General features: G+C 43.5%; 1 protein-coding gene across 8 annotated transcripts in view; it reads right to left on the bottom strand.

Annotated features, from left to right (window-relative positions):
* Nucleotides 1-13568, bottom strand: part of slc4a11 (solute carrier family 4 member 11) — a 268474-nt gene that overhangs the window by 90647 nt on the left and 164259 nt on the right. For all 8 annotated transcript variants that reach the window (XM_068028726.1, XM_068028720.1, XM_068028725.1 and 5 more), the window contains 2 exons: nt 12997-13078; nt 8313-8436 (listed from right to left, as the gene is read on the bottom strand). In XM_068028726.1, the coding sequence (XP_067884827.1) occupies nt 8313-8436; nt 12997-13078 (206 nt within the window). The remainder of the gene's footprint in view (nt 1-8312; nt 8437-12996; nt 13079-13568) is intronic.

Here is a 13568-nt window from a genome sequence, read left to right on the forward strand (position 1 = left end):
AGCCATTTTTATCATATGGGGTGAATCAAATTGGTTGAAGATTTGTATCCGTGGTGGGGGCCGGGGGTGGGGAAATTGATAGACCAAATGGCATCCTTCTGTGCCATAAATTACATTGTGAACTCAGCAAGAGGGAAAAAAGGATCCTCCACTTGACAATTCTGGCCAAAGATGGTTGCAAATGCATCAGACTTCACTTTTGCGATCACGTGCTGGGTTCTGCCATCGCTGAAGGTCCCCTCCTCCCATTAGTTAATTATCTACTACCATACGTGACTGGATGTGGCAGTGCTGCAAAGCTTTGGCCTGATCTGTTGGCTGTGGAAATGCATAGTTCCATCACTCGACTGCTTCCACTGTTTAGCATGCATATGCATGGAAAAAGTAGACAGGCTGCCAATGGGATCTGGTAGGCAGCTTGTCAATAATACTGAAATAAGGCTCAGGAGTTGAAATAACCCAGCTGTCACTGGTAAGGTCAAGGGTTCCTCTTGCTCGTTGCCCCTGCCCACCCAACTTGTGCCCAGAGTTAAAGTCAGCCCATAGGATACCTGGGCAATGCTAATTTTTCCAAGTTAGATTTTTTTTTTTTTAAATCAAAGGAAATCAAAAGAGAATAAGTATAAAATATATAATTAGCTTTCACATGGAGAAAGCTCAGCTTGATTCAAGAACAGGTGGTTAGGGAATTTGAATACACAACTGCAGAAGGGAATCCCAACCCTTTGTATTGGAAAATACACACAATAATTACAATTTCTTCTGCATGTTGCAAGTCCTTTCATCTCCATATATTGGGCCTAGCAGAACTCATTCCCAAACTTCAATGACTGAACACAATGCTGAAAGAAAATGAGAAAATACAAGTGAAAGGAAGGTTATGTAACGCACTGGGGAATATCGAAGGAAGTCTGATTATATTTAGCATTTATTTTCCTGCAAGGAAAAAGACAGGGCTTCTTGTTAATGAAGGCTTGATTTTAAACATGGGATTTCCACGTAAACATGGCATTGAGGAATCTAGCATTACAGTCACTTCACCGACATCACAAGGTCTAGTTACAAGGGACATCCATGACTGAAACAAGTCTAGAATTAATTAGAATTCTTCTTAGTGACTGCAGTGTGGGGAAATCGTAAGTGCTTTCTATGCATTAATTGTACCTCTTGTAACACAACAGGAGTAGACCATTCAGCCCCTTGAGCCTATTCTGCAATTTTGTTAGATCATGGCTGATCTGTACCTCAACTCCATTCACCCTCCTTTGCTCCATGACCAGTGATAATCTTTAGCTAGCAAAAATCTATTGAATACAATTCTTGAAGTTTTCAATTGACCCATCATTCACAATAACCATACATCTAGTGTATCCCATATATCTGCATCAGTCTGAGTAACAAAACAGTTCAACTAGTAATATGACCTCCCAAATCCCCATTCAACCAATACAACAAACCGCCTTCATTCCCATCAAGATGAGAAAAATGGGTTCTGTAGTTTGAGTGTGCCTTGACATGTTTTGATATCACCAACAGTATTCTTTTGCACTAAGAGAAACATGTGCAAGTGACATTGCTGTACGCTGCATGATACCGAAAATGATGTAAACTATAATAAGGCTAAGAAAACCATTGTTGATCATTTCATTCCAGGCTAAAATTCAAAATATGAAACAAATCATATTTCAATCTGAAGAACAAAGTTTGAATCTGTAGATGCCTTTTGAGAATGCTTAATTTGATGAGCAGCCAAATATACGGTTCAACAAATTCAGATGGTGAAATCCAAATGGAGATTTAGAAGAATACTCATTGAAAATGCTGCATATCCTGAGCCTTAGAGAAGATGAAAAACTTTTACATCTGGCCAGAGCACTTGAGTTGAAGATTAGGCAGATGTTGAAGCCAAGTAATAAGTCCAGGGAAAAACATCATAATACAGCAAAGCCAGGTAAACTCAAATTGAATATGCCACCAGCATATTCTAAATCACCACATGCTGGGGATTGTCCAAAGGATAGAGAATGTCGAGAGTCAGAAAAAAAAAAAACACTTCTGTTCAGATCAACATAACATCCTAGGCATATATTTACCATAGTTAACCACCACAATGTGCAACCAGATCCCAAATCAGAATCTACTGGATACAGCTCTGGAGATGGTGACACATTTCTTCAGTGGCTCAGAACAGAATTCCATCAAGCAAACAAGCGTATTTTCAAGGGATAGCAATTCAAACAATTGGGGATTCCAATTATCCACGAATTATCAACAAATCCAATTCACAATCTCTCTCAAAGTGGAGTTCCAGCACGTGAAAATACCATTTGTTGCAAAGCCACATATTGTGCAGCTTGAGTTGTGTACCTATCATAACCTCTGCATCACCAACTCATTCTTTCACTAAACCCTGTCACCAGGGTTCTTGGAGGCACCCAAGATCACGTCGTTGGCACCAGCTGGACCTCATCGTCACAAGGCGAGCCTCTGTAAACAGCATTCAAATCACACGCAGTTTCCACAGTGCGGACTGCAACACTGACCACTCCCTGGTGTGCAGCAAGGTTAGCCTCAAACCAAAGAAGCTGCATCACTCCAAGTAGAAGGGCCACTCGCGCATCAACACTAGCAGGATTTCTCATCCACAGCTGTTACGTAAGTTTCTAAATTCACTTGAAAAAGCCCTTCACAACACTCCCACAGGGGATGCAGAGACCAAGTGGGCCCACATCAGAGACACCATCTATGACTCAGCAATGACCACCTATGGCAAACGCGTGCAGCGGAATGCTGACTGGTTTCAATCTCACATTGAAGAGCTGGAACCTGTCATAGCCGCTAAGCGCATTGCGCTGCTGAATTACAAGAAAGCCCCCAACGAGTTAACATCCGTAGCACTTAAAGCAGCCAGAAGCACTGCACAAAGAACAGCCAGCTGCTGCTCAAATGACTACACCTCTGCAGTCATATTCAGCTGGCCTCAGACACCGGAAACATCAGAGGAATGTATGATGGCATTAAGAGAGCTTTTGGGCCAACCATCAAGAAGATCGCCCCCCTCAAATCTAAATCAGGGGACACAATCACTGACCAACGCAAGCAAATGGACCGCTGGGTGGAACACTACCTAGAACTGTACTCCAGGGAGAATGTTGTCACTGGGACCGCCCTCAATGTAGCCCAGTCTCTGCCAGTCATGGATGAGCTGGACGTACAGCCAACAAAATCGGAACTCAGTGATGCCATTGATTCTCTAGCCAGTGGAAAAGCTCCTGGGAAGGACAGCATTACCCCTGAAATAATCAAGAGTGCCAAGCCTGCTATACTTTCAGCAGTCTACGAACTGCTTTGCCTGTGCTGGGATGAGGGAGCAGTACCACAGGACATGCGCGATGCCAATATCATCACCCTCTATAAGAACGAGGGTGACTGCGGTGACCAACAACTACCGTGGAATCTCCCTGCTCAGCATAGTGGGGAAAAGTCTTCGCGCGAGTCGCTTTAAACAGGCTCCAGAAGCTGGCTGAGCGTGCCTACCCTGAGGCACAGTGTGGCTTTCGAGCAGAGAGATCCACCATTGACATGCTGTTCTCCCTTCGCCAGCTACAGGAGAAATGCCGTGAACAACAGATGCTCCTCTACGTTGCTTTCATTGATCTCACTAAAGCCTTTGACCTCGTCAGCAGACGTGGTCTCTTCAGACTACTAGAAAAGATTGGATGTCCACCAAATCTACTAAATATCTCCTCATTCCATGACAATATGAAAGGCACAATTCAGCATAGCGGCACCTCATCAGACCCCTTTCCTATCCTGAGTGGCATGAAACAGGACTGTGTTCTCGCACCTACACTGTTTGGGATCTTCTTCTCCCTGCTGCTCTCACATGCGTTCAAGTCTTCAGAAGTAGGAATTTTCCTCTACACAAGATCAGGGGGCAGGTTCTTCAAACTTGCCCGTCTAAGAGCGAAGACCAAAGTACGGAAAGTCCTCATCAGGGAACTCCTCTTTGCTGATGATGCTGCATTAACATCTCACACTGAAGTGTGTCTGCAGAGACTCATCAACAGGATTGCGGCTGCCTGCACCGAATTTGGCCTAACCATCAGCCTCAAGATAACGAACATCATGGGACAGAACGTCAGAAATGCCCCATCCATAAATATCGACGACCACACTCTGGAAGTGCTTCAAGAGTTCATCTCCCTGGGCTCAACTATCACCAGTAACCTGTCTCTCGATGCAGAATTCAACAAGCACATGGGAAAGGCTTCCTCTGCTATGTCCAGACTGGCCAAGAGTGTGGGGAAAATGGCACACTGACACAGAACACAAAAGTCCAAGTGTATCAAGCCTGTGTCCTCAGTACCTTGCTCTACGGCAGCGAGGCCTGGACAACGTACGTCAGCCAAGAGTGGCGTCTCAATTCATTCCATCTTCGCTGCCTCCAGAGAATCCTTGGCATCAGGTGGCAGGACCGTATCTCCAACACAGAAGTCCTCGAGACAGCCAACATATACAGCCTACTAAGCCAGCGGCGCCTGAGATGGCTTGGCCATGTGAGCCGCATGGAAGATGGCAGGATCCCCAAGGATACATTGTGCAGCGAGCTCGCCACTAGTATCAGATCCACCGGCCGTCCTTGTCTCCGCTTTAAAGACGTTTGCAAACGTGACATGAAGTCCTGTGACATTGATCACAAGTCATGGGAGTCAGTTGCCAGCTGGCGGGCAACCATAAAGGCGGGGCTAAAGAGTGGCGAGTCGAAGAGACTTAGCAGTTGGCAGGAAGAAAGACAGAAATGTAAGGAGAGAGCCAACTGTGTAACAGCCCCAACAACTAATTTTATCCGCAGCGCCTGTGGAAGAGTCTGTCACTCTAGAATTGGCCTTTATAGCCACTCCAGGCGCTGCTCCACAAACCACTGACCACCTCCAGGCACTTACCCATTGTCTCTCGAGACAAGGAGGCCGAAGAGAAGATTAAGAGAAACACATTTTTTGTCAAGGGCCCGAAAATTGAGGACCATCAGCTGGTTGTGAAAGGAAAGCCTGGTTAACTATCTGGCCTGCTGACAGTTCAAACATGCAAACCCTTTGGCCGATTTTCAGCAGTTCACACATTAACCCGCCAAGCTGCTCTTTACAATGAATTTTAAGCATTTGAAGGTACAGCCAAATCAAACTGCATATTAGCAAGCCATGATATTCCTATCCATGAGCTTTATCGCAAGGTAACATTTCCTCTACAGAAGAGAGCGGAGGAAAAGGAAGAAATGCTTGAAGATAACTCGATACCTTGGGTCTTGTCTTCAGTAGATCATACCCAAGTCCAAGAATCCAAACTATATATTCCTTTGGGTCAATATGCATAAAGCAAACAAGAGCATGAGTGACCAGGTACTGTAACCTCGGATAAGAGCATTTGAAGTAAACAGATCATGTTTTCTTAAAGCTACGCCTCAAATTCGGGTATCATCAGCTAGATTGCACCAAGGAGAGTCACCATATTACAAGATGTGCTGGTCCCAAGTTGTACAAGAGGCTAACTTTCAGCACATCTTCAGTAGTAGAGGTTATTTCAGTGCACTATTCAACCTGTTATTGAAGGGGTTGCAGAGGTCTTGAATGCAAGTGATAGTACTCGAATACGTGCACCGACCAAGCAGAAGACAGAACTCACCTACACAGTATTTTTCTCGGACTGCAAGAAATGGCTCTACACACAAGCGAGGTAGGAATTTGTTAAGAGTATTTTGGCCTAGTGTTCACAAAGCTGGGAATGGCTCCACATCCCAAGGAGCTCAACACAATCCACAAGGATGCTCCTTCAAGTAGCGGATCGGCAGTCGCTAGTTCTAGCCAGGAAAGTGTCTGATTTTCATTCCCAATTTGGATGCACTTACTGAGCCAGTGCAAGGACCAATAGTTAAAAATGGTAGCATCTTCAGATGGGAGGTCAAGCACAATCATGCCCATCTTGAAGATGGAGCTAAGACAAGTAAATAAAGTTGACATACAGATCAATCACAATCTAACTGAACAGGTTTAAGGGTCCGAACAGCATGTGCTCTTCCTCAAATCAAGCAGTCACTATCTGGTTGCTTTCGGAAAAAGGAAATATTTGCAGAGTTGTGGGGAAAGGGCAGGGGGGTGGAATTAATTGCATACCATTTTTCAAAGAGCTGGCACAGGCATGATGGCTTCCTTCTGTGCTGTTAAATTCTGTGATTGCACAAATGGATTCTACTGCGACCACTGACTGCAGTGATGAATGCAATGCCTCAACTGAGAGTCTCATGATTTTAACCCAAAGTGAGTCTTTGAGATGCAATGTTGACTGCATATTATGAGACGACCATGGAGTTGTTAGAAGAATATGTTGATTGGTTGTATGAAAAAAAATGTGGAAGGAGTCGGAGGGCCTAATGGCCTGCTGCTGTGCTGTATGACTTAATACAACATAATTTGGGGCGGCACAGTGGTTAGCACCGCAGCCTCACAGCTCCAGCAACCTGGGTTCAATTCTGGGTACTGCCTGTGTGGAGTTTGCAAGTTCTCCCTGTGTCTGCGTGGGTTTCCTCCGGGTGCTCTGGTTTCCTCCCACAAGCCAAAAGACTTGCAGGTTGGTAGGTAAATTGGCCGTTATAAATTGCCCCTAGTACAGGTAGGTGATAGGGAAATATAGGGACAGGTGGGGATGTGGTAGGAATATGGGATTAGTGTAGGATTAGTATATATGGGTGGTTGATGGTCGGCACAGACTCGGTGGGCCGAAGGGCCTGTTTCAGTGCTGTATCTCTAAACTAAACTAAAATTGATGCCTGCTGTAATGCTCAGCCATTATTTCATTTGAATAGATGAGCTACTCTATTAAAAGGATTCAGCCTCACCAAATCTTATTTTGCCTAGTTAATGCCTATACCTGTACTACAGTTTCCAGGTATTGGTCTTTTTGCATGCGCTGGGTTTTAAATGACAACTTACAGGGTTTTTTTTTGAAAGAAGGGTTAATTAAAGAAAAAATTTCAGATACCAAGGCAAGAAAGTATAAACCATTTACATTGGCTACAGCAGCTGTTACAATGTTCTAGTTCAGGACCAGTTCTGCTCCCTCATGTTCACATCTCTCCCAGCCAGAAGCAACCAAAAAAGGCTAGCCAGATCCAAGGCCAGTTGCGGAAATGCTATAGTTTAAAAGAGGAAATAACATGATCTGCCCAAGGCAAGCCTTAGCAAGTTTGACAGGATCATCTCTGATTTTGTCAGAAGCTGTGAGAGACCCATGTGATGGGAGCCAGAAGCACTAGTTTAAGGTAACTAGGATCAGTAGAGATGCACATGCCCAGCACCATATTCCAGGCTGGGGGAATTTCTATCACATGACACAATCCCTGCTAGTACTCCAAGCCAGCTCTTTACAGATCGTGTACAGCGTATTTCATAGTTTGCCCAAGGTCCATCTCAACTTCTTGGTGTTGGGTCCACAACATGCTGGCAAGAGCTAGAAAAAAAAATTTGCACTTATATAGCACCTCTGGATTCCCAGTCTTTCAGATGAGATACTAAGCTGAGGCCTAGTCTGCTCTCCAAGGCAGATATAAAAAGATCCCACAGCATTATTTCGAAGAAAATCAGAGAATTCTTCTGTGTCCTGGCCAATATTTATCCCTCAATCAACATCCCTAAAAAAAAAAAGGTTCGCCATTAGCACACTGCTGTTTGTGGGAGCTTGCTGTGCATAAATTGGCTTCTGCATTTCCTATATCGCAATAGCGATCACACTTCAAAAAGGAACTCATTGGCTGTAAAGCGCTTTAGGATGTCCTGAGATCATGAAAGGCACTATATAAATGCAAGTCTTTCTTTATCCCAAGCTGTTTCATAACTAATAAATTAATTTTGAAGCACAGTGACTGCAAAATTATGGCAGCCATTTTGCACAAAGCAAGTTTATCCCACAAACAGCAAAAGAAATACATGACTAGCTAACTTTTTTTTTTTAAGTGATATTGGTACATTATTAAGCAAGGCACCAGAACTCCCTACACTTCTTTGAATACTGAGTTGGATCTTCAACACGAACCCTTAAATGTTTCAGCCAAAAGACAACATACACCTGACAGTGCGGCACTCCCTCAGTACTGCAATGAACTGCTGTGTCCAGATTACATGCAGGAAAACCTGTGAGGTGGGTGAGGTTTATAAAACCAAGTACCGGCAAAAGAATCTATCCTTAGTGATATCCCTGCTCTCCATTTCTACCGCGACAAGTCAAAGTACATCTGTAACATAGCACATTTAATTTATTACCATTTTGGGTGGCACCAGGATCAGTATAACGTAGCGCACCTCACAGCAATTCTCCCCCCAGTTCTGAGGCCTTTCTAATCGGCATACGCACACATGGCTTCTCTGGAGCGTTGCTACAGTGCACCTGTAGAGGGAGGGGAGGAAAACAATGCAAGAAATATTTATAGGAAAGTACTTCGCCTGAAACGGAGCAACATTTGTAGTAACTTATGGCCAGAGCCACCTCCAAATCACATACAAGCCAATATCCAAGTGCCACCCCCAATTTGAGAAAAAGCAAAATGCCTTACCTTGCCTCAATCCAAAAGAAAGAGGAAAATAAAATTGAAGAACCAGTCCCTAAAAGGAGCCAAAATCCCACTTAAATTCAATGACTAAATGGAAACATTCCCCCCACAAATTCAATCGTTATTGATGTAGCCAGACCCAGCCAATGCAGCAGAAAGGGTTACAATTGACCACAAACCTCTGAGGTTAGAGTGGGCGAAACAAACAGGTTCCCAGTCCTAATCATTATTTATCAACTAGTACTGGAAGGAACACGAGTACGTGATCAGATGCGAACAGGATTATACTCAACTCTGATCCTCCTCAGAGTGCCAGCACTTACCGTTTTAGGCTGACTTGTATGGGGAGTGACCACTTGTATGAGAAACTGGAGAAGATTGCACTCGTGAAATCCCAGCACGAGGAGAGAGAGGATGGTGCAAAATTGATAATTACTCCCAGTTGATATACAGTTCTACTTTTTGAAGTGGCAAGGCTTCAGTTTTTATTTATAAAGCAAAAAGAAATTGTTGTGGCAATAAGTCAGGTTTTGGGGGTTTAGGAACCCTGTTTTCTTACCAAAGCAGATTGAGTAAGTTTTTGTTAGAGGAAAGAATATGTCGAACAGATGTCTATGTTCAATACCTACATTGTTCCTAAAAAAAAAAATCTGTAAATGGAAAAAATGTTTACCTAGTAAGTGTATCCATATGTGATCCAACAGCAAGAGAAATTTGAACAGCCACCCACTTAACATGGCCTGGAGCAGATAAAAGAAACTGTGCCTCAGGCTATGCACCACAATGGAGCCAATAATCAGTGTTGGATGAATATTTCCAAGTAATAAGTCTTCAAGGTGCCTCATGATATTAAAAGGATAAAAATTCCACCTGATCAGCCTGACCAGATTATCAAATGCAACAATCAATTCACACTGCAACACACTTCAGCCCAAACAAGCTACATTGAAGGGCTCTCCTATTAACATTTTTCTGGATGTTAACCGTGCAACTGGGATAGCCAGGAGGGCACATTATGACGCCTGAACCCACTGAGGGGTCGAGATGACAAAGCACAAGAGCAAAGCTTGGGCATTTCAATCCATGACATTTGAACACAGTCAACAAGAACAATAAGAACAAAGATAATTACTGCACAGGAACAGGCCCTTCGGCCCTCCAAGCCTGCGCCGATCCAGATCCTCTCTCTAAACATGTCGCCTATTTTCTAAGGTTCTGTATCTCTTTTCTTCCTGCCCATTCATGTATCTGTCTAGATACATCTTAAAAGACTCCATCGTGCCCGCATCTACCACCTCCGCTGGCAATGCGTTCCAGGTGCCCACCACCCTCTGCGTAAAGAACTTTCCACGCATATCCCCCCTAAACATTTCCCCTTTCACTTTGAACTCGTGTCCTCTAGTAATTGAAACCCCCACTCTGGGAAAAAGCCTCTTGCTATCCACCCTGTCTATACCTCTCATGATTTTGTACACCTCAATCAGGTCCCCCCTCAACCTCCGTCTTTCTAATGAAAATAATCCTAATCTACTCAACCTCTCCTCATAGCAAGCGCCCTCCATACCAGGCAACATCCTGGTGAACCTCCTCTGCACCCTCTCCAAAGCATCCACATCCTTTTGATAATGTGGCAACCAGAACTGTACGCAGTATTCCAAATGTGGCCGAACCAAAGTCCTATACAACTGTAACATGACCTGCCAACTCTTGTACTCAATGCCCCGTCCGATGAAGGAAAGCATGCCGTATGCTTTCTTGACCACTCTATTTACCTGCGTTGCCACCTTCAGGGAACAGTGGACCTGAACACCCAAATCTCTCTGGACATCAATTTTCCCCAGGACTTTTCCATTTACTGTATAGTTCACTCTTGAATTGGATCTTCCAAAATGCATCACCTCGCATTTGCCCTGATTGAACTCCATCTGCCATTTCCCTGCCCAACTCTCCAATCTATCTATATTCTGCTGTATTCTCTGACAGTCCCCTTCACTATCTGCTACTCCACCAATCTTAGTGTCGTCTGCAAACTTGCTAATCAGTCCACCTATACTGCTGCTCCCTTCAAGGACACATTGACAGTTCCTGCAATGGACCAGTATGATTCCAAAATCCAAAGTTTGATGAAAATTGAGGGGGAAATTGGACTTGCTGTGAAACAGGAGATAAATTGATCCAGCTGCCCTCTCCAGGTTTACAGTTGACTTCAAATGAAAAAGAAAAATAATCGGGAAAAGGTATGAATCAGGCAAACAGGCAGCTGAATCAATCCATTTTATATCACCCAAAGACAAAATTATCGCATTGACTTTGGAAAAGAGATAAATCTTTAAAGTGTCCAAGAGAGCAAGTTGCCAGGGAGACCATTGAAACAAAGAATGTAAGTGAGTTGAAAGGCAATGAGAGAAGACATTGAGGGATTTTGGTAGTGCAGAGCTCAATCAAATCAACAGACAAAGGCTTATTGGGCTTGATACAAATGAATAAACTTGCATTTACATAGCACCTTTCTCATCCTCAGAATGCACCAAACACTTTGCAACCAATTACTTTTGAAGTGCGGTCACTGTTGCTTTGCAGCTAATTTGCTCATAGCAAGTTCCCGATAGAAATAAGGGAATAAACTTATTTTGATGTTAGATGAGGGATAAATATTGGCCAAGAGCACCAGGGAGAGCAATCTGTTCTTTGTGAAATAGTGCAGTGAGATCTTTTACTTCAGAGGGCAGACAGGGCATCTCATCTGAAAAGGACTGCACTTCTGACAGTTCAGCTCTCCCTCGATACTACACCGAAGAGGTCAGCCTAGGTTTGGGTGGCTCAACATCACCCAAGCAGTACGACAGCATAGTGGTACTTGAGCAGTCACAACTGGTAGCAGAAGAGTAAAGCTATGCATCAGAGCTCCAGTGACAGTGGATGGAGGTAGGGGCAGAGGCTGGCAATAGCACAGAGTGGATTAAGACAAGCTTCACAATAGAGGATATAGGATTTGATGCTCAGCTCAGGCTCAAACACGAGTTCCTTACTACGTGCAACCGCTTGACTTTAGCTTCTCTCCTGCTTACAATGTGTTCAATGTTGTAAGCGTAACACACGTTGAGAGTAAATACCATCAGGCTACTCTCATCAACTGGTGACCTCTCCCAAGATTAGTTGGGTGAGTGGGAGAACACCAGCAGAATAGGGGCTCAATCCTGCCAACCCCAATGTTTTATCCCAGATTTTTTAAACCCGTAAGCTGATCCCTTTTCCATTTCTATTGTTTTAAATAAAGAGTATACGCATTTGTCTACATTCACATTAAATTTAATTTGATTTAGAGATACAGCACTGAAACAGGCCCTTCGGCCCACCAAGTCTGTGCCAACCATTAACCACCCATTTATACTAATCCTACACTAATCCCATATTCCTACCACATCCTCACCTGTCCCTATATTTCCCTACCACCTACCTATACTAGGGGCAATTTATAATGGCCAATTAACCTATCAACCTGCAAGTCTTTTGGCTGTGGGAGGAAACCGGAGCACCCGGAGAAAACCCATGCAGACACAGGAAGAACTTGCAAACTCCACACAGGCAGTACCCAGAATTGAACCCGGGTCGCTGGAGCTGTGAGGCTGCAGTGCTAACCACTGCGCCACCCTAACATATCATTTTTAAATAGACTGATTTCCATTTGTAATCAGCTTTTGCACCAATTGTTGATCAAAATAAGTCATGCTCAAATAGTAACTCTTGCATTAAAAAAAATTAAAAGGGCTCTGGTCAACAACTAAAGAGAACAGCAAGACTAAAGCAAAAGGGAAAGAGATAAATCAAAGAGTAATTAGGCAACACCACATCCAGGTTTTGAAGTTTGTACATTCTAGGAAGTAGAGATGACCAACAGAAAACTAGTTACTATGTAATGTAGCAGTGATCAGACAGTAGACAGACTGGAAGAAAAATTACTGTGTTGGAATGAATTAAAAGTGTGCATAAACCCTGCCAGAATATCCCAGAAGTATTCCTTTAACAATAAAGTAAAAACATTATAGGAGACCCATAGAGTCAATATAAACAGCCTCAGCGGGAGCAACTTTATTATACATTAAGATTCCGGACTGTTCTAAACAGCAGCAGTCTCGGATTCTGTTCTGATTCAATAGATCAGCACGACACGAGAGCTTAACTCGCTCCAGATGAAGTATTCAAAATTTCACTATTCCATTACAGCCACACTTCCAGACCCACTCATGAAAAGCACCAATCCAGGTTTATTGTGGCATGATGGATTAAATGTTCGCCTTTTGTCCTGGGTCCGAATCCAGCCAGAGTGACGGTTACGGTGTCAGCTCATTCAACACCCCAATTGTTAAAACATTAAAAAAGAGTTCAGAGCCACTTACACAAGACAGAGCCAGGACTGCTGGTATTGAACACCAGTCTTTGTTGCAGAGACCCCTTGAATGGTGTTTGACAGAAGGTGCACTGGAACAGAAACACAATGTTGTGATTAAATAATTTTACAGCACAATATAGGCTACTCCCATGGATTTGAGTGTCCGGGTCATGCTAGGTGTGACATCTCAAAGGCAGCTTCAGTTTCAGCAACACTACAGTGGCATGCTGTAAAATAGCAAATGGTTTTGGACTGAATCTGGGAGGCTATAGGCCATCTTTTCTTTTTTCAGAAAAAAAGGATTTGCATTTATATAACAGCTTTCATAAGTTCAAGACATCCCAAACTGCAATGCAGCCAATTAATAACTTTTGAAATGTAGTCACTGTTGTAATGTAGGAACTGCTGCAGCCAAATTGCACACATCAAGCTCCCACAAACAGCAATGAGATAGTGACCAGATAATCTGCAATTTTATTTTAGAGATTTGATTGAGGAATAAATATTGGCCAGGACAGCAGGGGAACTCCCCAAATTGTTGTAATGTAGGAAACACTGCAGCCAGTGACTCCACTTCAA

This window comes from Heterodontus francisci, chromosome 1 (genome assembly GCF_036365525.1).
Source record: "Heterodontus francisci isolate sHetFra1 chromosome 1, sHetFra1.hap1, whole genome shotgun sequence".
NCBI lineage: Eukaryota > Metazoa > Chordata > Chondrichthyes > Heterodontiformes > Heterodontidae > Heterodontus > Heterodontus francisci.